The sequence below is a fragment of the Pomacea canaliculata genome, linkage group LG10 (genome assembly GCF_003073045.1).
Source record: "Pomacea canaliculata isolate SZHN2017 linkage group LG10, ASM307304v1, whole genome shotgun sequence".
Classification (NCBI taxonomy): domain Eukaryota; kingdom Metazoa; phylum Mollusca; class Gastropoda; order Architaenioglossa; family Ampullariidae; genus Pomacea; species Pomacea canaliculata.
The window spans coordinates 20,761,570-20,787,869 of record NC_037599.1 but is presented as its reverse complement, the minus strand read 5'-3'; the positions used below and the strand labels follow the sequence as shown (position 1 = coordinate 20,787,869).

Here is a 26,300-nt window from a genome sequence, read left to right as displayed (position 1 = left end):
CTGTGTACTTCATAGTTGTCAAGGACCTGTGCGACCAGGAACAAAATTTGCCAGTGGCTTTGAAAGTTCCGTAAGCTTCTCGATGTGTATTTGTATTTAAAGCATTGCCATGGCGACGTTGTTTTCTAAGTTTCCAAGTTAAAAAAGAAACGATCAGTACTCCTGCATCTTCGATCTCCATCCACATTTTGGGATAACTTCATCGTGTTTCTTTTGTAAGAATGAACTTGGACACCTGTGTGAGTACACTGCGGTTACGACTGACTGTACTGTCGTGGATCTGGCTAGTCATGCTGGACTTATCACCGGGATTATCAACTTCATCGACATCTACGGCATCGACAGGTAGGAGAATGTTTCAGGGTTGTATACAGACATTAGTGTCTGATAGAGCAAGTAAAGTGTACAGTTGTTAATATACAACAGCAGACTTTAAATGTAGCAGCTAGTCTGCAATCTGTTGGTGGGAAGACTGAAGGTTAATGCTAACTGCTCGAGTTAGTTCCACCGAGTATAGAAGGAGTGTAGGAACTAGTCTTGAGAATAAAATAAGCAAAATCTGTTCTAAAATGTATGATAGCATGTAAAGATATGAGAAGCTGAATAGGTGTAGATAACCCTATTTTAAAAACTCCCAGAGAGACAAAAATTAGTGAATGAGAATATGGATTTCTCTCTTCTTTTTGTGTGTGTGTGTGTGTGCGAGCGCGTACGTATGTAATAAGAAAGGGACAGGCAACGCGTAATTGAGCGTGAGCACTGAAAACCTCTTTCACTTTTTCATTATGATAACAAAACACACACACACACACCAGGAGATGATAACATTTCAATAACTCTGTAGTCACAATACTTTTCCTCATTCTGTATTGACCGATCTCAGTTTTCCGGTCATTGCTAAATTAACTGCGATGTGGTCGAATGAGATAGTAACTTGGTCTGTTTAAACAGGATTTATTATTCGTGCTTGTGTGTCCACGGAACAAACCTTCCACTTAAATTACAACCCAGAGGGATATTTTTAGCCACAAGCAGTAAGACAAGTAAAGCAGAGATATATAATGCAATAACAATCCTGTATTACAGTACGAGAATATAGCGGTCGACTTGCCGAGGCAAGCAGAAGAAAAACTATCGTTAAAGCAAACGAAAGAGTCTAGTGTCATTTCTCACAACATCCTATAAAACATTCAACTTTTTACACAGGAACAGACACAAAAATAGACGATATTCAAACTGATCCTACTCTTTACGAGATTCTAAGATGTTTTATTTTACCTTTACAATCTCTCGGTGTATCCCTATGTCTTTATTTCTGACAAGAGAATTTATGGCATCTTAACCTAAATTTTACTGAGTGGGATGTAAGGGCAGAATACAAATTTATTAGGTAATTTTGTAAACCAAAATAATCTTCACAATACGGTAAGTAACGTAGATATAATATGATATTATATATATCTTGTTTTTATTCTTGAATTACTGATCCTTTAAACCCTGCATTATACTATTTTTAAGCTGACGGAGAGGAAAACTATAACCAATATTCTAGATGGAAAAAAAAACCTAAAGCATTGTTCAACATGGTTATCATACAAAATGTTGCACAGGCAGAGCAGAAGGGGAAAAATAATTGTATGCTCCAAAATCACGGTCCGTACACGAACTTGTATTACTGAACTTCTTGCAGACGAAGCAGGTGTAAACAAAGCTTCCAGTTTAATCACATTCATTGTTTAGGCTCGTCTTTCGTCCCAAGCTTGAAGAGATCGTCTGGGGGTTTCGATGACCCAGGAACTGGTGATTGTTTAAATGTAAAAACATTAGAGAAGTCATGTTTCTCAAAGCGGATACGAAGAATGAAGCACATTAGGAAAATCACATTCATCAACGCCTACAAGTTCCATAGATTTTTAAAAAGAGCGTTTACCTTGCGATTAACCGAGGGCAAGTTCTTAATACCATGTCATGCTGCCTCGAGGTTGCCACTACTGAACTTCAACTCAACTTTGTCCTTGTACTTTTTCTTTCCCTCCATAATGGCATACCGCACCTCCCTGTTAGCTACTTTTTATCATGTGCAGTTCCGGTATAGAACATACGCTTCTTATTATTCAAAACAGATTTGAGTTCCTTCGTCAACCAGGATTTATTATTTTTTGGGAGAGATATTTTTTCTTGTAGGGTTTGATTATATGAACACAGAAAGTGATGAAAGAAGACACAACATCAACCAATTCATTTTGATTGTCACTGGAATTATAAATACATATAAATCTGGCAGTCTGCGCAGTCGAAACACTCCTGATATTTTCTTCCGTCTAGCACTGTCTTCACCACAGTCGTAAATCGCAGACACACTATATTATACAACAGGAGAATACTGTTGTGATACAACTTTCCAAGGAATGGTAAGCATAGAGCTTTGAGTCCACCGTGATAAAGGTCGATCATAGAATTCTTCTGTGTTGTGGAGCAGGATACATTTTTTTTTCTCGTGCCCTTTCAGTCACCCTGTAAGCCGGCAATGATGTGGATAACTTCTCCGTCTCATCTGCGTGATTCCCAGTAACCGTCGTCCTCTGAATTTTAATGCACAATGAATATAAAAAATTCATTTACTCAAATTACAGCATGTGACTTTCCACTCCACATGTTCTTTAGACTCGATAGGTCAACCAAGCGCTCCCGGTATAGTTTGAACGGCGATTTTGATGTTGATCACTTTGGTAAATATTCATTTTGGGTGAGTGTGTGTTAAATTACGATGCATACAAAGGCACAAGTGGTTGAAGGAAAGAACATATGTAAACGTTCATACAATTTGCTAACGTCCTTTCTTTCCAGCAATAGTAACACTGTATCAGAACATAAAGTCCTGAGCTGGCCACGGAGTCCGATTCTACTAAAGCAAGTGACCTGTAGAAGGATGGGCATGGCCATGTCCCCTTTCACAAGTGCATCCCGCAAACAAACACTTTTGTGTAAACCGACAAAGATGACACGATTTATCCCAGAGGGCAATTCGGGGCAGCTCGATACGAAAGCCCAAAACAATACAATAACTTATCTATATCCGCCAAACAGACTCATGCATTCATGTTTCACACAGTTGCATTCATTCGCGGACAGCCTCTACAATCGGCGGCCAGATGGCAGTTAGAAAAATTTTTCGACAGGACATGCCTGTTACCACGAAGGATTTCAGACACTTTCAGAAGTGTCGGTCTGTTATACAGTCTGGAGAGCACTCTGGGCTGTCCCAGTAACTTTGGAGAGGTGGATACAACACGATGTAAGCTGCTTTTGTCTATAAACTGTTGTAAAAACAGACACACGAGTAGGACAGCATGCTCTCTGTGTGTGATGTATAAAAGAGCTGAAGAAATTGCTGGGAGACAGAGAAAGACCAGCTTCCGGAGAAGGAAGAGGCGCTGTTGAGCCTTCTTCGCGACATCTTGAGTGTTGGAAGTCCAGCAAAGTCATTTATCAAAGATGGGGCCCAGGCAACAGAAGGGACAATTTCCACCTCTTTGTGGTGGATGATGCTGATGGGACTTGGTGGAGAATTCCGACGAAAATCAAAGACAATATCTTTGGTCTTATTCACATTAACTTCTAATAAATTGTCATCGCACAGGTGGTGGTGGTGCACCTTCACCATGATGATGATGACGACAACAGTAATAACAAATAATAATAATATCAGTACTCTGCCTTTCACTTTTAGTTCTCTTTATCACAAAATTTCAATACCTACATTTATTTTATTAAGCGCAGTCTATATAGCGCCTTTCCTTAGCATCAGGATACAGACGCCCCAGTCCACATGCACTTGTCTGCATTTTATTATTACACATTCAACTATTATGAGATCTTCTAGTTTATATTTACCCACCATTGTAATTACAAGTATTACCAACACGCCTTTGCGTATTTAGTTACGGAAGAAAACCAGGATATGTAATCATTCTCTTAAAAACGAACTCAGTGAATAGGCAATCTCTGTCTCACACAGTGAATAGGCAATCTCTGTCTCACACACACACGGAAGGCAGAGTTTTCAACACGATAATGTTGGCCTTAAGCTGTATTGCTAAATTCGAATTATACTGATCTTAACAATAAGTATTATAACACTCAAAATCTCTTCATGTTTTGCAGACACTAGCAACAACAATATCCTGACAGGATGGCGGCTGATCGCATTAATTGCTGGCTCTTCCTGTCTACTTATACTGTTGTTGTCAGTCTGCATTTGCTTTTGTCATTGGCGACGACGGAAAGCTAAAAGGTAAGACGATCGCTGGGAAGTTATAGATATATTAAGATAACGTGTGTAACCGCATGGTGGCGCCAGGCTTTGTCAGAGTTCAGAGGGTCACTACTCAGTACGTTACATGACTACCAACACTAATGATTGCATCCATTCTTCAGGGCATTCTTTACTTCCACGGATTCTTTGGCCCAAACTAGAAAAGACAGTTTTTGTTTCTTCATCCCCCTGCTTATGTAGCTAAGATGTGACATCCCTTCAGACTGTATCTGTCCTAATCTCTTCCGTAGGGTTGAAAGTTCGCTGGTTCTAGTCTGGCTACTTTGAAGGACGCTGGCGTCTTTCCTTAGCTGGAAGTTGTACAGGTCGTTGACATATTCATTCCATTGGCTGAGTAGAGCAGCTCCTTCTGTGAAGATGTGACCATTGGTCTCTTCGATGACTGAATTCTTGTGTTGAGCTGTCTTGGCGAGGGTCTTTAGTTTGCCTGTTTGCTGTCGCTCATGCTAACCCTCCTCTCTGGTCCAATATTGGTTCTCAGTTCAGTTCTCATCTGCCTTAACTCCACTTTTTGATGTTGCAGTTTACTGCTTTGTATTTGGAAGCTGCTTCGGAGTTGCTTGTCCTATCTTTTTTTTCAATGCCCTTCTTTGATCACAGAGATCTAGAATGTCATTCGTGACCCAGGGTTGTTTCTTTGCCTGTCACCCTAATACTTCTTTGTCTGTAAATTAAAAGTAGCCTTATTTTGCAGACGTAAAAATATGCTTCGTGACCCCGCTGAAGCTAACCTCAACGTCGAAAGCGCCGAGGACGGCGTCTACCTGCGGCGAATGGACAGCACCAGTGCCAAGCAGTATCTGCACAGCATGGTCTGCAGCGTGTACAGCTGGGGGTCAGACTTCGACGTCAACCCCGAGGGCGCCACGGCCGCCGCGCATCAGAACGGTGACGCCAGCAGTCGCGGGGCCAGCATGCATCTGTACGACAACCTTGAAACATTAAAGCAGGCTCGCGGCTCATCTGCCACTCCACCGCCTAGACCCCCGAAAAAGGGACACAGTGCTGGAGGTCACTACCTCAATGTGGCTGAACAGCTGCGGCGACAGCGCTGACGTCATTTCCTGTCAGGCGCAGTAGCTTTGGTCCCTGGGAAAGGAGTTTTCTTTGCAGAGCTGGATGTGCTTGTGTGTTTGTGAGAGAGAGAGAGCACTGATAACCGTTTTTCAAAAAAAAAAATTTGCTGGAGAGATATTATTCCAACAGAATACTGCAGAAGATTTGATCCAACTTTGAGAAAACTAACTAAAGGCTTTGTAGCAGAGTGCTGGAGTAATTCTGTATACAGACATATTCCCTTCACAGAGATCTGCCATCTGCCAATTCAGCCACTAGCTATAGTTAGTGACTGAGTCTCCATATCACTTTTCATCTGTACAACGAATGGCTGGACAATGAAATAAACTTTAGGATAAACAAAACCAGACTAGATAACCCACAGAGATCATTTCTCTTGCACTGTACATAGAGTTATTCTTAAGGCGTTTATCTATGTCCATAATCTGTTATATATTTATTGAAGATATTAAGGAAATATTTACATCACCTGATACTATATAGTGGATTTCTATTTCTGTAAGGTTTGTATTGATATGTGGTACTGAACTTGAATTTTTATGAATATTTTTGAATATTTATGTTTCTATGATCAAGTTCTTTTATTATGCACGGGGACCATTTTGTAGGCTATAAAATTCAGGCAGTTTATTCATGTTTGACATAACCTACCAAAGCTTATGTTGACTTGCAGTCAAGACTTTGTTAATTGGCCTTCAAGTTATCTCATTGTTTTGGTTATGTTCTTCCTACCACAAAATTCAAGCATGAAGCAGCCAACTGTGCCAAGCTGAAAGTGTCTGCTGCTCACAGTTAAACCTAAAGCAAAGGGCAAATGTTTGTAATGACCCACCTTCCACTGGTATGACAGCAGCTTTGCCATGTGATGTGTTTGTGCATGCTAAGAAGCAAGGGAGATAAGTGATAAAAGTCCTTGTGACCTAAGGTATACCTATAACAAGCTAAGAAACATAGCAATCCTTCTCGTGCTAAGGCCTGTTCTTAGCCCCCGCGGGCCCAAGGCATAGAATATGTGCAAGGCCCTCGATGCCACAGTTTTAATTAAAAGTGTGGGCCCTCTGACGACTATCAAAAGCACAGGACCCTAGGCAGATGCCTCGTCTGCCTGCCCCTGAACATGGCCCTGCCCGTGCTGAATGGCGACAAAAGATCATTTCTGGCCACTTTCCTTGCTTCTAATAGATTTTTCATTCAAAATAGTAAATTAACAATTTGTTGTCATTTCTTATGCATTTAATCACACATTTTCAAAGAGACAATATGAATATATTGTTAAATTGGATCCAAATATTGTTTCTAAAGCAAGCATAGAATTATAACAATATTGTTGTCACAAAAGTTTATATGTATAAATGTTCACAGTTCTGCTTCCATTGTCATTTCCTATGTTGACCCTGCATCAGAAAGCAATAATTAAAAAGTTTTGATGAATGTTACATTTTTCATGCAGCCACTTAAACACCTGCAGACAGCTGCAGACTCATGCAAAAAATATTCTGATACTTTCGGACCAAATGACAGTAAGGACCCATGAAAAATTCAGACAAGCCTAAATAAAGATTATATTAAGATTTATGTGGATTCATAAAATGTCTGATGGAAAGTGCATGTCTATGCTTTAGATTTAATTGTCCATATGGCACATTAACTCATAAACAGCACCTTCTCATCTATAACAGCCTTTTCTTTTTCCAGACAAGCTATTTGCAATGATTCACATGCCCATTAACGTGTTTTGTGGCACACATCACAGGTGAGTGGTGCACCTAAGAAGTATTCACTGAATGACCATTAGCATTTCCTGCTCCCTAATAATTTGATGAGCAGATTCTGCCTCATAATATTACTGAATGCATGTGATCAGTCACAATGATCTAAAAAAGGAAGCCAGTTTGCACCTATATTACTCTAACTCAGTTTTACTGCTTTATTAATTCATCCATCTCAAGCAAACTCCTGTTGGCCCTGATCATTCTATCTCGTGTTGCATACTAGCCAACACAGATTCCTAACCAAATAATACTCTTGGCATTATTGTTTTTATGTAAGTTGAAAGACAAAAACCATTATCAAGATACACAAAGAAGTAAATTTAAAATGCCAAACTGCAGAGGCATGCCATAGGAAGATAATGTCCCTACCAGATTTAGAGTAGGGGTCTGTGATACATATCAGTATAGTCATCCAGTGTTCTCATAGCTCTGCCAATCCTATTTTAACTACTTAATCTTGAACTGTCAACAGAAACCAACAACAATAGAATATCACTTAGATTTTCAATGTGAAATTTGTAAATATTGTTAAATATGTATTCTTGATATATTCAAGAAAAGAGCTTTTTCTCCACCCGTCACTTGCATTTAGCAAACAACAGTTCAGGTTTGTTTGGGTTTTTTAAAAATTAAATGTAGCATGTAATGAACTAGGATATGTTTGACTGCCAAACTAACAGATTTTCATGCAACCTCTGACACTGGCCACAAAGCAAATTTCCACTTGTTACATAAATATGAAAATGTATTTCATTCATCATTACAAGTCATAATTTGCATAAAATAAAAAAAGCCTGCATGCATACAACAGAACATATTCTTTTTCTTGATATGTATTGTTTGCTGAAAATATATGCATTAATCCAAAATAATTTCATTTAGTGCTGATGGATTTTACTTCAAATAAAGACAGTTACTGGTTATCACAGAAACAAAGTTTCAATTCAGGCTCACAAGTGTGTTGAATGAAAAAAACTTGTAAATATACATTCATAGACTCCACTAAAATAGCAACAAGCTATAGCAAACAAGGAATGCAAAACAATTTTAAAAATCTGTTGGAATAAACTAGAGACAGAATTGTGTCCCCTACAAAGCTGGAAAGCAGAAAAAAAAGATGTGCACATTGTCCTCTGAAAGTATTTGTTACACACCTAGAAATACAGTCTGCATCAGCCTCTATGTAAACACTAGTAGATTATTCCAGTAATTTATTAATTTTACATCACAGGGACAGTTAATGGACACTTCAAAGCAAATATATATGCTGCAGTGTGTTTATGCAAGCGTATAGAGTGCACACACACCTTCCTAAATGCTACAAGACTATCAGGCATGTGCTTGCAGAGTTAGTGATTTTTTTAAACAAAGTATTGTTTCTAAAGATATTTTCTTCAAGTGTTAAAATGCCAACAGAAAAACATGCATGTTCACAATCAAGAACTTAAAAAAAAAAAAGCTTTATATTTAAACCGTGTAAAATGTACAATCAGTATTCATATTAAAGCAGTTTAAGAAAGCAATTTCCTCAAATGTTAAATTTGTTATTAGTGTTTAAAGGAATGACTAAACATGAGATACTGTTCACATTTGTGTGTTCAAATTCATTATGATTTAGCAGCCAATGACCTTTACTGTTCAAAATCAGGCAGTGTAAAAATTCTTACTCTATATACTGTTATATTATTTAGTTGATGCAAAAACTATTCTTTACTGTCTACATTCAGAAGCATAAGAAGTAAAGAAATATTACCCTCTTTATAGATCAAGAACAGGACTTAAGAAAATATGATTAAAGATTAACAAAGAGGACTTGGCTTATTCTTAGACGCTGGAATGCTATGTAGGTTCAGTCAACCAAAGACTACAGAACCACCACTCCCTCAAATAACAAAAACAAAATGATTTGCTTAGGAATGAACACATATCTTAAACCACAACCAGTTTTCATATACATTGCAAAGTATGATATCTTTATGAAATTAAATACTACTGCATGCATTTATGCCTGAACTTGTGAAGCAGAGGAAACTTTTGTTATATAATAATGGAACAAACATTTTTTTATAAGTTTATAAAAATAAACTTTGGTCATAAGAAAAACTTTATAAATTTTTTTTCCCTTGGTTTTAACACCATTCTTTTCTTTTAGTTTTTGCGTTTGCATTTTCCCTTATACCCTTCATATTTAGGCAGATTTTTGATTGGAAAGAATGACAGAAGCTTCAGATATTTATCAACAGACAGAAATAACTATGTTCGTTCTTAGAAACAAACCTAATTCATAGCTGAAGACAATAAGATAAGGCTGGAAATCCCTGCAGAAATAGCAAATGAATAATGAGCATGCAACAATTTTGTTTTCGTTGAACATATTTAATATATCTGCCATGAACTTATTGGACATTTTTTTTATAGCTCATCTTTAACAACTTACTTGGTGATGGAACTGCTTAAAAAGTTGCATCAACATATCCGCAGCAATACACCATATTGCTGTAGTATTAAGGGCATATTATTCATATAAAATACTTGAGAAAAATTTATTTACTGGTTATCATTAGCATATGAATGCATACACCTCTCTCTTTCACACATACCATGTACATATGCACATACTCTCACCCAAAAAATGTATTTTTAAACCATCAGCATACCTTGCCAGCCTTATTGCCATTTACTAGTTACCTAAAGAATATGTTACTATCATTTAAAATAAAAACACACTGCCGTACACACATGCAGGTCCTCTTCTCTTTTGTTACAAACTCAGGAAAACTATCCCAACTGTTATCAGAGTAGCACTAAGAATTTGTGGCTGGCGAAACAAATGTGTCACCATCATCATCACCATCACCACCACCATCAAGATCACTGTGAAGCAATCCAGAATGCAAGCCATTTATGGACATGCAGCACTGAGCTTAGCTTCTGCCCTTAATGCCAAAATGGGCACCACTTGCAGAAATAACAAGTGTATCACACCCAAAAATGTTGAAATAACACTTATATGTCTATTTCAGCAGTGATCACTTGGAATGAAAGCATTCTGTTGAAGGAGATGCAAAAGCTAGTCTTCCTCCAATATCATAGTCTGCTACTATAACAAGTTGCATTTGGCTGTCATGAAGGATTTTTTGCCCTGTGTGCGGCGCTTGCTGGGCTGGAGACTGATGGTTGTGTCCTGCTTCTGGTGCCTGCTCTTCTCTTTATGGTGATTCCTGGCATCATTCTGCATCTCACCTTTAAAACATTACACATGAACAGCCAAGCTGTATGACCCTATCAGAGAGATATGTTTATTCTTGAAATTACTAATTATGAAACAGAGTATCAGTAAATTATTAACTGGTTGATTTGGTAGGAAAGTGCTTCGTGATGATTCAGATTACAGAGAGGAAAGCGATAAGGAGAAAGAAAAGCTAAATCATGCCAGAAGAAAACTGAATGAAATGGTGATATGGTTTTATAAAGGTTAACAGCATTAAATTCTGAACATTCAAAACTTACAGATTAACAGTTTTTAATCAGAGAAAGATCGACCAATAATGAAGGATGAGGAGTTTTACAAAGACTGTCTGAATAAGGCACTGCAACACTCACCAATCCTTTGAGGTATTGCAGGCAGCTCTTCAACAACAGCATTGAGCTGGTCTAAATATTTCACTGCTAGATATCTGAAAACTGCATACAACAAATCACTTGCCCAAGTCAACTAGTAATATGCTATGATATAAACAAATTTAGCAGAGTATAAGAGTCAAACATCAAAATGTTAATCAGAGAAAGAACAGCTTATGAAAAGTAAAATAATGACTTTATGTGGCAGAGATGCATAATGTAAAGTTGCAACCCTCATGCAGCAGCCCTATCACATTTGGCATAACATGACCCACAAAGCTTCTTTACTTAAAGAAGCAAATTTCCTAGAATTAAACTTAAACTACTATTAAATAACTTTCCTATGAGGTGAAAAATTACCCCCAAAACATGAAAGAAGACAAAGGCAACATTAGCGATTTAAGATGTGCATCCTTAATGACCATAAAAATCAGAAGCATGTGTTTGCACTTAAATGAACTTTCTCTTGTTTTTTCCTTCAACACTGCTAGCCTACCCATATACAAACTCTCCATCTTCCATTTCTTGTCTGCTTATATACATAATACTATGCTGCCTTCTGATCTATAAAAACTTTATCTCATCAAAGACCTATGTGTCATAGTTCACCTTCGTCGACATTCAAGTTTTCCTTCACAGACGTCCTGTAAAATCGAAGTCGAAGCTTCTTGGCCAAGTTTTCAGCTTCCTCTCTGTTTTAGCCAAAATGTGTCCATCTTGTTTAAAACTACCAGCACCATAAATAACTTCTAAAGCATAACATACTACAGTGCAATGATCAAGATTTACAATCTGACAACGAGAACAAAGACTTCAGATTACTTTTATTTAAACAAGACCTTTGTCAACTTTAAACCCATGATACACTTAATGATTTGTGTAACCTATAACATCAATTGTCAAAATAATATAAACATTAAATATTATACAGTATTTTTTAGAAACATATTAATTCTTCCATTGAAATTAATGATTGAAAAATAAAAAAGTGTACACAAGTAGATCTTTCGATAAAAAGTAAAACCATGTTCCTTAGTTAACTGTCTGAACTAAAAAAAAATCCAATAAATTATACAAACGGTTGAACCACTGCATCATCTATGAGATCTATTTTGTTCTGTACAATCACCATGCCAATTTCTCCTACTTCATCCTCCACCTGAAAACAAAGAAAAGAAACAAATGTAATGAACCATGTGTGTGAATGGGAATTTGCAAGGATGCTTACGTCACTGGCAACATAGGATGCAAAGGGAGTTGTCATAGCAATACTCTGATCTGTCCAAAAATAGCATCATTCCTAGCATGAAAACTTCCTTGTTTCCCCTTTCAGCAGGTGGTTCTTCATGTCTAGCTCTTTGTTTTTCATACCAGTCTGCTACAGTATTTTTTTCAAATCTTCTTTGTACAGACTTCAAATATTTTTCAGAAATTTACTTCAATTTCTGATTATTTCAAAACATTTTAAAGGCACATTTATGTCACTCTTACCTTTTTTTTCCATGTCTCAATGGCTTCAAAGGAGTCCCTGTCCACTGTTGAAAATGCCAGCACACAGGCCTGGGCACCTGACATCACACATTAGTAAAGAAAAGATTGAAAATGATTTAAAATCAATGTCAAGAGCTAACCTTTAATAAACACAATGCTTCATTGATACATCAGTGATCTGCTAGTCTTCTGTACAATGCAGGTGTGCTTAAAATATCAAGCTACCACTCTAGATTTGGTAACTGCAAATACTTTCTCTTTTACTCAGTAACTTTAAACAAATGCACCTCACATGTGTTATGCAGGTCATTGCTGGCACTATCAGGTTCTTGTCAAAATATGAATACATATTATATTTCAGAAGTAGATAGGCTAAAACACAATTGAGCTATATGTATATGCAATTAAGAGCATGCAAAAGTAGTCATACAGTTATTTGGTGCAACAAAAACATTACTGGTTCTGGCTCTATACCTGGCCTTCTCCTGAGCTGTCAAAAACACAAGTGCTTCAATCAGTAAATCATTCGTGAGGAACCTTTTATCTGACAAGAGCCATTTAAATACTTATAGCATTTGAGCCATACAAAATTATCCACGTAAAAAAAAATTGGCCTGCTATAGATCAAATATTTAATTAACTCACCCCTAATGTGACGATTGCAACTAACAGTTTCGCAGCATGTACACTCACCATAGTACAGACAGGCCCCAGGTAGCAAAAGAGAAGTCTTCGTTTGTCATGTCATGGACTCTTAAGTGTGCTGTCTATCCCATAATGGACACTCCCTGCTTGTCCCTCAAAATTTACTTCATTATTATGATTCACTTCATATAAATTTATGTTTCCATGAAAAAAAAAGCTCCCAGATTTATTGAATTTTGAGTCCTGCCTGAGGTTGCCTGGGCAGGGCAGACCAAATTATTTTGCAAACCTCCTGTGTGTCTGATGTTCCTCAACCTTGAAGTAAATGAAGAAAAGTCACTCTCTACCAACACCATCTCTCTAATCAAGCAGCGAATTAGTTCATGTGTAAATAAACATATGAGTGCGGTCAGATTTGGATTACACAGCTCTGTCAATGATGAATTTTAGGGAGAGGTAGAAGAAATCTGCTACAGCATAATCTTCTCACCTCTGTAATATGCTTTTGTGATGGCATCAAACTCCTCTTGACCAGCTGTGTCCCACAGCATCAAACGCACATCCTCGCCTCCAACCCTGTAACATAGTTTGTGCAATCGTTTTACAGTAATTTTACTAAAATTATGATCGTATGATAATATGGCATATTTATATAGCACCTTTCCCCAGTAATAGCCAGACACAAAATGCTTTACACATGCACATAATATACCTAAAGGTGCACAAGCATGCAGCTTGTCAGGGTTTGCATCAAATGCACCTTTATACATGAACATGTATGCAACAACAACATATGTACATGTAGGTTTCTTGTCATCAAGTGATAACTTTAGTTTTTACTGACTTCAGCGCTTCTCTACTCACTCATAATCACAAATTTTATCAACCAAAAATGAAAAAAAAAAAGGCATTTTAATAAGCATTCCTCTCAACTTGTAAGAAAATATTCAACAACACAGTTATTGATCTGAAGTTCTGAATTCATCATTTTGAACCCATTCTCTAATTCTGTAATTAAAAATACAACTTGAAGTTCTGAAAGTGAAAAAGGTTTGGAAAGTCTCTTTTTTGTTGTTTTATTTTTTATGCTGTTATTATTAGTTTAGGATGCTTTCTAACAGATAAAGATAATAACATAATCTGATAGGATTTTTTTTCTATGAACTCATTTAAAGGTTAGACCCTTGGCCTTACCAGCCACCACCTCCCACTACCCACTCTCCCCCCCCCCAAAAAAAAAATAAAATTGCTAGGCAGTAAGATGCAGGATACTGTCTCCTTTCCAAAACTATCAGTTAGAGTCCTTTCGGGAGACGAAGCCAAAGAAGACGCCAATGACCACTGCTGCACGTTTGTTTGTCAGCAACCAATAACATTCCTTTGTTGGACACCAAGGCTAATAATATTGTATGAAGGTACTTGCATGCACACGCAGCAGAGACAATCACCCATATCTTACTCTTATTCTGAAGACACCATGATGTTTTATTTTCTGTAGTAACATTTATGCATGACTATAACCTCACTGCTCATGATTCTTACCTTCTCAGTTTTGATTATTTGCGGATTAGCCATCAATAATTAAATCGGGGTGGGTTCTTATTGTAATCTTTAGTTCTGTAGCCTGTGAAAAAATTGCTTAGCCCCCGCCCCCACTACACGAGTCTTCAATTATGATTTCTGCGTCCTTTGGCAAGCTACCTGATAGAATACCACTCTCCAGCTTCGAAGGTGAAAGCTGATTCCAGCCCAGTGAAGTTCCCAACTGTTTGGGACAGAGCCGGCGCTAGGGGCACGCGGGGCCTTGGGCAAATACAACTGAGGGGCCTTTGGAAGCCGGCACAACATACGTAGCAGTGCAATAAAAAATTACGGACTGTCTCATCCCGACGGTGCACTTGTTAGCACGAGGCCCCCCATCAGACGCGGGCCTTGGACGGTCGCCCCTGCTCGCCACCAACCCACCCCGCTCCTAGCGCCGGCTGCTATACACTGGCTCTGAAATCTCTACCAAGGTACGTGCATCCCCCTTATTCCAAGAAAATGACCTACTTCCACCCCACGGCAAAATCAAAGCATTGTGTTTCAAATGTTTTATTTACACAGTGTCAAGGAACAGATTACCTGATGAGTTTGGTTGCTGACTCCACGTACAGCTATAGTAAATCTGAGTATATATTTATATGTGCATAACTATGTATCATTTTATAAATAACACAACCGACGCGGGAAGTAATACAGATGTCTGTATTCAAATAGCCATGTCATTCTTAGACACCTATCACATTCTTAGACACCTATCACACGGTTCGACATTGTTGGTCGAGAGACGCAGAAAGGTTTCAAGCTTTACAGTGTCTCCCTAACAACCACTGTGCACAGACCAGAATGCTCTTAAAATTCGTCAGCGTCAATACTTCCGCTCGGAGTTGCTGGTCCTCAAGTAACGTCTTCGTGTTAGCGCAGGCAACGTCTTTATGGCAGCACTCGACATCGCAAGACGCTATCACTTATCACGCACGTCGTCATTGACGACGAAGCGCGTTCAAAGGTCAACTCGGATGCATGTGCTTCATGTAAATTTACCAGGGCATCTCAGCAAAACAAGAATGCAATCAACATCATGATCGTCGAAGCTAATAAATTTATCCCGTGCCGCTGGGTCTACTGGCCATCATCCCATCACCACACCGTTCCTCTGAAACTGCACGCGAAAGTAAAATGTCTAGACCTTCCATACTCGCGTGTGCAGGCGCCTGCGTGAATGTGTGAAAAGAAAAAAAAAGACCAATGAGGCCCAGTAAGTTTGAGCTGTCTCCCTGTCGTCTGTCAAGAGATACTGCTCAGGTGACGTCGGCTTGACAGCAAAGCCCTGTAATGGTTTCACACTAAGCCGTCCATCTCTTCTTGTTTGCGAAAGGTGTTTTTTTTTTTTTTTTAAAGATTCGATGTCCCCCACCCATCTCTCTATTAGTCTGGAGCCTAGCACCCTAGAAAACAGACACTACAGTGGAAAAGAGAATGGAGAGAAAGAGCGCGCCAGAGGGTGAGCAAAAATCATTCGTTCTCTGCCCTCCAGTGCCCAAAACCACGCTCGACATGAGAAGTCGCGAGACAAGAAAACTACATCACTTTATGCACAGGTATGTCATGCCACGAGTAGACAATTCAACCTTATTGCATCGCTATATAGGAAAGATTTTGTGATCACTATCATCAAATATAATTCATGCCAAAGTATATATAACAAAAACGACTACCTCTCCAACCCAACTTACGATCGAATGTTTATGTTCTATTACGATTTTTTGTTGTTGTAAAAGCAAAAAAGTTAAGTATATTTTAAAATAGACTGCTTCTGATCGGCCGTTTATCCTATATTACAATTTTCTAAATGAAAAAAACCACATATAAAATAAGTCTATTTTGAAAGAGACTGCTTGTTCTGTGGGACATCTGGCATTTCTGGCATTTCAACCCAAACCACATTTCTCCGATCATAGCTATCGTTCCAAACACCGAAAATCGAATCCATCCAGGCCCAAAACACGGGTCAATCTTTTATGATAAGAGTAGATATTAACGTCAAATATTATCAACAGAGTCCGACATTTTTGAACAAGTCCAGCCACCATCTTACACAAGAACGGCCGCTTGGCAATACACAGTGAACAAATCACACAATGGTGCATAAAACAATTTTCTTTTTAAAATCACTGGCAACTTTTTGCCGGAATCCCGTTAAAAATTATAAATAGTGTATTTTAAGAGCGCCTCTTTGTTTACTGCAATACATGTGTATTGGTCGATTGCTCTCACCTGGAAAGTTAGTTCTCCTATAAATCATCAGTCAAGCCTAACAATGGCAGAGTAAGTATGAACAAGTGAAAGCGAATAAAACATTATAGTATGGTTTCTAAGAGCACTATTTCAACATTTCAATAAATGAATTTTATTTTATTGGTGTTTGAAGTTATTGTAATGGTTAGTGGAATGAACGCAGACTGGCTGATCTCCCTGCTACAACCCCTCTCAGTTATGACTCGATTTTGGTGGATTGTAGCCAGTCTCAAGAGGGATCGAGGTTTAACTGTATTCTATGACAACGCAAATATATTTGTCGAAGATGGGACAACTCCTTACACAATTTGTATTAATATTCGCTTAACTGCTGATTTAAGGTAGAAATAAGAAATATTTTGTGAAATATGGGGCTGGGATAGGCAGGGAAATGGGAAAAAAGTAACTAAAGTGGTAAAAATTCTAACGACACAGACTTTGAAATATGTATTGTGGGGTAAGTTTTTATACGACCTTCATGTAATTAAAACTTTGCCAAGCATAAGCTCATATTTGACAGTCCGGTCGATAAGGTCTAGTGGTGTATGATTATTTTAGTTCGCCGTCACCTCCTTCAGATTCTGTCACGGTCCGGTAAATCGATCGAGAAGCTGTATGACAATGAATAAATATGCAAGCTGAGATACTACCAAGCTGATTTTCAAGAAGATTCTGCTAACGCTGCTTCATAAATCAATGCTCGAGACTTCGTAATGCAAGCCTCGTGGTCACTAAGTCCACTTACTATGCTGTGATGAACAAGCCCTACTCAAATGTCGGTAATTAAGCCATTAAAATATCGATGGTTCATTGGAAATACAATCGCCACTCCGGCCTCGGGCCATGCAATTCGATCATCACGCCACTGATGCAGAACTCGACTACATTTACTATAAATTACATACACTGGGGGAGTGTCGTATTTAAAACCAAGACCATACTGTTCAAAACGCCCTACTTTTCCGGCTACCTAACATTTCCAGGCAGGTGGCTGACTGTGAGCAGGCAAACATGTAAGTGTTAGAAAATGACTTTCGTAGTCCGCGATGCGTTTAGACAGCTTTACGTCCACTCATCTGCCTGTTTCTGTCGGAGGAGGGGAGCAGCAGTGTGTACAGACGTGCTGCTCCTGCTGCTGAGCACGTCTGGGGCAAGGAGAAGCAGACGACACGGCGCACGCGGCGAGGTGGCACGGGTCAGCGACCTGCGCGTGTCTAAGCATGCGCAATCCACTCTGCTCGTCCCGTCTTGAACATCGGCTAATTTCCCTTCTTGTCCTCAACATGGCGAGGCTTGTTCTACACGCACTTGTTTCATCCTGTCTTTCTATTCCCACTGCTCTTATGGTTGCATTCAAGAACCATGAGCTCACATTCCTTACTGGCATTGTTGTATATTTATTGTCTTGACACAGTGGCATAGGAACCGAGGAGCGGGGGGAGGGGAGGACCACCCCTGGAAGAAAAGATACCGAGAAGGCAAGAATGTGAACATCGTTCACTGTCAGCATGAACTAAGTCCCTGCTCTTCCCCTAACAACAAGAAAAACCCAAGCATCTTCCCACACCATTATGACAACCTGTCAAAGTCTTACGGAAAGCCTTCGCACGCGAGCATGCATATTACAGTAACAAGAAACACGCAGCATCCGCATTCGCGATACATATTTTTTCATGATTTAAACATTTTATGTCCGAGGTAAATGCAAAGACATTTGGAAGGCTGTTGACTGAGCTGAGAGGAACAGCGCAAAAGCTCTTCTCACAAAGCTGGGTCCGAAGAAAGATACGGAGGAGAACTACACACTTGGCAATAAAGAATTAATCAACCCCGCAACCCCACCTGCACTTGAACCGCCCTAACTTTTCTGAGAACACCTGCAGGGTCACGATTAATCATCTCAGACGTCATACAATCCTATTGTACGATCTCTGATTATTTCAGGAAAAAGGAGACTGCTGATGCGGAACATGCCCACACGATTCCAGATGTACAAGGTCAGTCTGAAGCCGGTAGACTAAGTTACAAAGGTTAAAACTCTGAATTCTGAGACTTCGCGATACGAACAAAAGACAAGGATGCTCACTCTTGAGTTACTTGGGTTTTTGTTTGCATGTGTATGCGTGACTATTTAAATGCGCGTGTCTTTTTGCAAGGTTGGGGGTGGGATATCTCGTTAACGAAGGAAGAGACAACTGATATATACGTATAAACAACATGCACACATATATCAGCATTTTGGTTGTCATACTTGAACTCGTCTATGCTCAGCGTGACAAGCAACATAAAATGGCTTTTCATCAACACTTCGTCGCCCGGGGGCATTTGCCTGATGTCTCATGCCGCCTCTGCCATGTAACAATGCTCCTTCTCCATGTTTATGATACGACACACGATCCTAGTTTGCACCGAACCACATGCCAGCGCATATTGAGGTAAAATGAAGGATTTGCGACTGTTGGTCGACTTTGGTCGACACCCTAGCCCTCGCGTTGCCACCACGTGTCCCTCGCGGACATAGACAAGTTATAAAGACAAAACGATCTTTTCCCAAAAACCTAAGCCAAAGAATAAGTCAGAAATATGAGAGCGAACGCGTTAAACAGTAATCACAAGAGAAAGAGAAAGAAAAAAAATGGCACAAGTAAGAGATGATAATGATGATGATGTTTGAGTTTAACACCATGACAGCTAAGACTGTATCACAGAAAGATGATGATGACGACGATGATGATTTGTTCTTACTCGATCTGTCGCTCAAGGAAATCGACGCCAATGGTTTTTTTGTAGTCCTTGGTGAAGATGCCTTTGCAGTAGCGCTGAATCATGCTGGACTTGCCCACGGCGCCGTTCCCAACTACTACCACCTTGACCGCCACCTCCACCTCCTCCTCACGCATCTCGCCCATCCTGCTGCTGCCGCATGGGCCGCGGCCGACGATGACACCAGCGACTCTGCCGCTAGCAGCTCCTTCTCAAGCGGCGAGTCATGCCCAGGAAGTCAATGAGTTGACAAGACCTTTGCTAGCGTCGAGACTGGGAACTGTGACTCCACGAGAATAGACGAAAATCTCGTTCTGCAGAGCTTCGATCACACCAACATTCTTGTAACCTTTCCACCAGATTTTGATGGCGAACACACTGGACTGGCTGAAAGCACCGAAGCGTGCTGGATACGTGAAGTGAGACAGGTGGAACCCTGCCGTACAGCCTTCGTATGCTCGCTATCGCCTTTACACTGTCCCTTCACACGCAATGTGTTTGGAGTGTTCGCATAAAAGAACTTAGCAGGCCTGCTGTGCTTGTCTTACTGACCACGAAGCGCTGGCTGCGTTTGAAGGCCAAGCGACACAGTCACCTGTACTGTACTATCCCCGAGTCTTGCGCTGAGCTCCATACAACACGCCTGCGTACCGGCCTGACCTGCCGCGCGGATTCCCTTCGCTCCAAGTCTACAACGCCCTTTGAGGAAGGCTTGTGGCGACACTTTGGTCGAACGCCCAGGTGACTAATATGTATGGGTGACAGGAGCTGTCTCCACGTAGCATCTAGGTTGGTGTTCCTTCAAGCACGCGCGAGAACACATGCCGTCCAGATCCGCGACTCTGGAGGAAAGAAAAAAGAAGAAAAAAAAAAGATTAAGTGCGCATGTCATGGGGTCATTCGAGGGAGGTTGACAACCGTTGTAAATAACTCACACACACATCATTATGCTATAGAAGAAAGTCAAAGCCCATTTAATACTAGGCAACGATCATTCTACCTGTTTCCATCAAAAGTGAACTGTTTCACCATTGATTCCAACGTACCCGCCGTTAAACGTCTTCTGTGATATATATATCTGGTAAAAGGTGTGTTTACAATCTTGTTTGTCCTGTCAAAACATATCCTGTTCTTGTCGCTGACGGCACAATTCAGAAATGTTCCGACACAGTCTGATAAACAGAGACATGTGTTGAGATTAATAACTGAAAAGGCGGACAAGGGGTGGTAAAGGAAGTGTTCACCTGCCAACAACCCTAAATCAGTTTTTGTAGGGACGCATGTATTTATCTGACAATGGAATGCATCTCAAGAATAATTACTTAAAGTACTGCAAATGAATTTACTGTTTTTTGCAACTGGAAAAAAAAACAACAATAATTGAACTGTGTAGAAGTAGCGTGTCCTGCTCTCATCGTTCCTCCCACCCCACCCCCTGCATGTTTGTGTCAGAAATATTCTAATTGTTTCGTGTCTGCGCCAAGACTGCTGCAGGCTCGACTTGATGTGTTTGAAGCTTGGGTGTTTGAACTCGGCAAATACAAGTTCCGCCGGTCAAATGGCCGCACCTGTGCCCTGATGGAGGGGAAAGTTGGGCTTTAACGGAAAGGCGCCCGCTGCTTCACGATTGCAAGTACACATGCACACTGCAAGCACGACCACGAGCGTTCCTGGCTCGCTCGCGCTCTCTAAAGCACGTGCACATAGTTTTGCGCGCGTATGTCCTATAGTTTACAGTCCATAGACCTACAGGTCTAACACACAAACTACATTTATGCACGACAATATATACATACGTGAATGGATGCCCATACCCCTGCTGCACCTTTATACCTCCAACATACAAATTAGTGGTGTAGAACTATAGGGGGTAAGAGGTGGCAGCCGCCGCCTCAAAATAGATTCTGACGGAACAAGAATTACCTTGCTACCCATCCCACAGCCCAATACTTCTGATGTGATTCTTTACAAAGTATAAAAAATGTAGAGGAACCGAGAATGAGAAGAATGACAAATATTTATTTGCGAGAGTTACAAAATAAGCAAAATTTATGCTTTTTTATATCTCGCCCTTGATACAAAGAAAGGGTAAAGAAACACTTGACTACAAAACAAAGGCATTAATCAAAGAAGACATTATGCTTTTTTGGCAAACCTTGAATTTGATTAATATGATTATAAATGTATCTTATTTTGAATATTACATAACTTCTTGCGATTGCGATAACCGTGTGAATCAGTCTTCGATGAAGTTTGTTTCTCAAGTGTTGCTTTGTCGCATAACACCGAAAGCAGCATATGTTGTGACACTACCGCCGTGTACCCCGCGTGTGTGTGTGTGCACTCACGCACTTCCTCCTCCTCTTCTTTTCTAGCATGCGAGTGCGAACCTCTTTCACTGTCACCATGGAGTTTGCCCTTCAAAAGCCAAGCATCTTCCTACGCCACTGCAACCCACAGTTACGACAAATGCACGTGACATAGACTTGCTCTATGTTCCCACCTTATTCCAACACCTTCCACACACACGTCGCCGCTACTACCACAGCCGTTCATTTACTAATATAAAGTCTGCAGCCTTTCTAACCTTTCTCCTTCTAACAGCTTTTAATGACAGTTGCACCAATAAAACAAACAAAAAAACATGTTCGCTGCCATGTATAGAAATGTCAAACGGCGTCTCAAAATACCCCTTTGATGGACGCTGATGGAAAACAGCAAAACAGACATTTGCAGAAGTGTTACTTGTGACATTTAGCCTCTCCTGTATCACCTCCAGGAACACACACGTCTGTAACGGCCTTTTCTGTGTCATGATGACACTGAACTAAAGGCCTCACTCAGCTTCTTCAAAGTTCGTACAACTCCACTACCTTCAAAGGCGCCCTCCACATATTTCTGGATGTAAGGGCAAGGTGTTATGCACGGACCTTCATTAAATGAAGGTCCGTGGTGTTATGTGAAGAGATGAAGGGGAATGTGGTGAAAGTTGAAGGTAGGTGTGTCTGCTCCAATCAAGAGTGAATATGGTTGAACAAGTGCGTAAAATTATTAGTGATCATAAAACTCTCTTCATCCAAAGATGCTGCATAAGGATTTACATCTTGAAACATGAATAACTGATCATATGTGAAACTAAGTGTGCATAATCATCTACACATCTAACATGCATACAAACTATTTATTCTTGCAAAAAATTGAAAAAAAAATTGAAGTTAGCTATGCAATAAGCAGCATTTTTTTAATGATAAAAGAATTCACTTGACCTCTACGATAAAGCAGACCTTTGGGAAATCTTATACATAATGCAACATCCAGCCTTTGAGTTTAAAGTGTTTGATTTGTAGACTCCCTTGTTGAATTTTACCCAAGAAGCCATGGTTGACACAACACTCACGTTCGACACTCACTGTATGCAAGCAGAGAAGGTCACTGGAAAAGAAGGCTTGCGGCACTCTTATGTCAATAAGAACTGCGGCCAGACAGACAAACAGATGATGCCGACAGTCTGTCTCTAGCAGACTTTTGTATTTTAAATACTGCTAAAGCCTTGCTGGGACATGTGGTACTTCATTGATAGGATAAAAAATCTTAGTATACCCTCCATTAACCAGAACTCAAGCTGTTGGCTCTCTGAAGAAAACTGGCTACAAAAAAAATTGAAGAAATAATATATTAAATAAAAATTGAAATAAAATCAATTTCTACCAGAAATATGTTCAAACTTGATGATCCAGATCTGATGCCTTCCCAGTAAACTCTCTTCCCCTTTTCTAATAGTTCTAAGTGTATGTATCTTTCTCCTATGTTACTTGGGATTTAAAACAATTGTAGTAGTAAAGTTTATTCAGGTGAAAAGTTTATTGATTGCCATTTAACTAAAATTTCTGATTTCATTCACAAAACTGTTTTATAATAAAACTGTATAATATATATATAAAGTTTGTCTTTATTTGCTTTTAATAACTGTATTTTAATATTAACATAAAATCAATAGAGTTTACAACATGGTATAGTATTACTAAAATGTAGTTTAATAGCATATATCTTACATAACCTACTACTGTTGTTTTTTTATATAAAGTCATACTACAAACCTTCAAAAATCAAAACAATGTAAGTGGTACAAAAAGTCACTAAAGGACACTGGGAAAAAAGTTGTCTTCATTCATTATTTAAGCAAGAATTTAATAACACAAAGTACCCATACAATTTAACAGCTACTACTTCAAATGGACCTTTACTGATTTCAGTAAAAAGTAGCAAAAGTTTATGTGAAATGATGTGACCCACAATGCCTTTCATCAACAAATTAATTCCCTGATAACCAGCAGGGATTCCTTTTATAATCTCATGAACTTCAGGTTTAAAACTAACAGTTTGCACGTTATATTGCTCATTATACAAAAAAAAATAAACATTTCAACTAAGTTCCATTCCCTTAAAAACCAACTGGAATGGTTTGCATATTTTGCAAATATCAGTAGATATAGGTGATATAAACCAAACCTGTAAATTTCAGCCTCCAAAATTGATCCGTTAATTATCTGCTAATAAAGTATGTGATTCTTACCTGAGATCAACAAGCTCCACTAACAGTACTTTATCATATTGGTATGGCATTCACAACAATGCCAGCCATCAACACCAATCAAAGTGACAGTTCGCATTATTCGGACATTGAAAGTCTGCATTTCTCAAGCCAAAGTAGCAGTTTTTCAGAACCACAAGAAATGCAGACTGTCAGCATCCAAATAATCTGAACTGTCGCTCATTCTCTCTCTCTGATCGGTGTTGACTGCAGGCAATGTTGTGAATGATGTACCAACATGACGTAGTACATTGTCCATAACAGAAAAGATGCTGCTTCACTGATGCTATTACACATGCCACATATGAATGTAGGCAGACATCTCTCCCTCAAATAGGTGCACAACACATTTGAAGACTTACCTATCTTCTTATTCTGTCCATGTTTACTACTTGTTTTAAGCGGGAGCATACTTCTTTAAAAGCATGATTATATGCTACGTAAATCACATATTATTATTAAATGCTCAAACACCACAAATAATTACACAGAAATAAAAGATGTTTCCCTTCCCCACAAAATAAAGGATGCATACACAAAAAGATGCAAAGTAGTGACTTTAATAGTCTTTATAACATAAAAAAAGAACTTGTTCTTGGAATGTTTCAAGAGGAGAGTACTCAGAAATATCTAAGCAAGCGTTTTAAATGGATAATCTTAGCACTTTCACATTCATATCTTAATCTGATTCCAGGATTTAACAAACCAACAAGATATAGCAGAAGTTTGTTATAATCATGCTGTCTAGTTCCATTTATTCTTAGGACACGGGTACAGAGGGCTGTCAGCTCTAAATACCTTAGCACAATCAGGAATGGAAGAAACTCTTTAAGACTTTCCATAAGCATACAAACCACATGTACGAAAAAGCCAAGCAGAGACTGTACCTTTTGAGGAAACTCCATTTTCAATGTCAGCTCTGGAGTGCAGGTTTCTAGGTAAAAGTATTTTTACTTTTAACATCGCTACCTAGTATGGCCACCTCTTCATCAAATGCAAGGCAGGTCAGAGTCATTAATCAGAGTCATTAACCAGGTAGACAGATTAACTGGCATAAAACAACTACCCCCTCTCTAACTTGTATCTCCATATTACCCCTCTCCAACTTGTATCTCTATATTTGTTAGAAAGATATAGCAACTCACAATACTGCAGACAACACAAACCCTCTCCAACCAAGCCTTCAGCAACTACTTTCTGGCTGGCGATACAAAGTGCCACTTGCACACAGAAATAAATACCAGAGGCTCTTCAGACCAGCAGCATCACCACCCTCCATAAGAAACACAAGCACTTCTACGATTATATATATTCTGTATACTATTACATTGTAATCTTAGCATTATTATTTTTGTGTGGTCGGGGGATGTGCCCGTGTGTGACATGTCGTCTTGGTTTGTGTTCTTGTGCTAGCAAAAGAAAAATTTCTGTTCTGGACTTGTGCCTTACACAAACAATATACTTTTCAATCTGCTTTAAATACCGCGTTTGACGATCATTATGCACATTCATAATCTAGACATTGGAGTAACAGCATGACAATCAGCAGACTTACCAACTAATTCTTTTATAATCAGTAGCCAAGGAAGATGATAATGAAGACACTGACAGAATATAGTTCTACGCAACGACGCTTGAAAGTAAGCAGTGGTAAGGATCTCATTATCTGTCTGTCGTCTGCAACCACTAGAGTGAACGTCAAACTCAAAAGTACGATCACACGTACTTCTAACTAGTTAACGAACATTTTTAGCAGTAAAGTCATCTGAAATTCATTGTCAGTAACTTGAATGAATTTTAACCTTAATTTTAAAAGCTATATCCTTACCTGAAAACATTGAATCCTTTTGCGGTGTTAGAACTGACAGTGTGAGTTAGGTTAGTTACGCGCACCTGCGTCCAAGCGTAAGCTTCGGTTCTTGAATATATACATGGCGAGGAATTAGCTTTCTCTTATCAAAAAGGCCATCGCTAAAATTACATTTAAGTACCTTTCACAGTACCTTTACTCATTTTATAAAAAACTTATCGTAGACAAAATAATTTAATATTTATATGAGAAACAAAATACATTTCTTTTGCTTGTAAACTTCATTTTGTTAAAAAACAAAAATTATATCCAATCCACTTTTATTTCTTTATTTTTATTTTTTTTAAAAAAGAT

The 26,300-nt window shown here is 39.1% G+C and overlaps 2 protein-coding genes across 3 annotated transcripts; one reads left to right on the top strand and one right to left on the bottom strand.

Annotated features, from left to right (window-relative positions):
• Positions 1 to 6,984, top strand: LOC112573329. Its single transcript, XM_025253581.1, has 3 exons — positions 1 to 345; positions 4,165 to 4,294; positions 5,031 to 6,984. Exons 1-3 carry the CDS (start codon positions 222 to 224, stop codon positions 5,389 to 5,391), a joined length of 615 nt encoding a protein of 204 aa, XP_025109366.1. The 5' UTR covers positions 1 to 221; the 3' UTR covers positions 5,392 to 6,984.
• Positions 6,629 to 26,119, bottom strand: LOC112573327 (ras-related protein Rab-23-like). 2 transcript variants are annotated; one of them, XM_025253578.1, is made up of 8 exons: positions 25,965 to 26,119; positions 19,528 to 20,387; positions 13,433 to 13,518; positions 12,298 to 12,374; positions 11,886 to 11,965; positions 11,416 to 11,498; positions 10,789 to 10,869; positions 6,629 to 10,428 (listed from the first exon to the last, which is right to left on the bottom strand). In XM_025253578.1, exons 2-8 carry the CDS (start codon positions 19,689 to 19,691, stop codon positions 10,286 to 10,288), a joined length of 714 nt encoding a protein of 237 aa, XP_025109363.1. In that variant the 5' UTR covers positions 19,692 to 20,387; positions 25,965 to 26,119; the 3' UTR covers positions 6,629 to 10,285. The 2 variants fall into 2 exon arrangements, with proteins under 2 accessions (XP_025109363.1, XP_025109364.1); XM_025253579.1 differs by lacking the exon at positions 25,965 to 26,119 and adding an exon at positions 20,546 to 20,850.
• Positions 26,120 to 26,300: the final 181 nt, after the last annotated feature.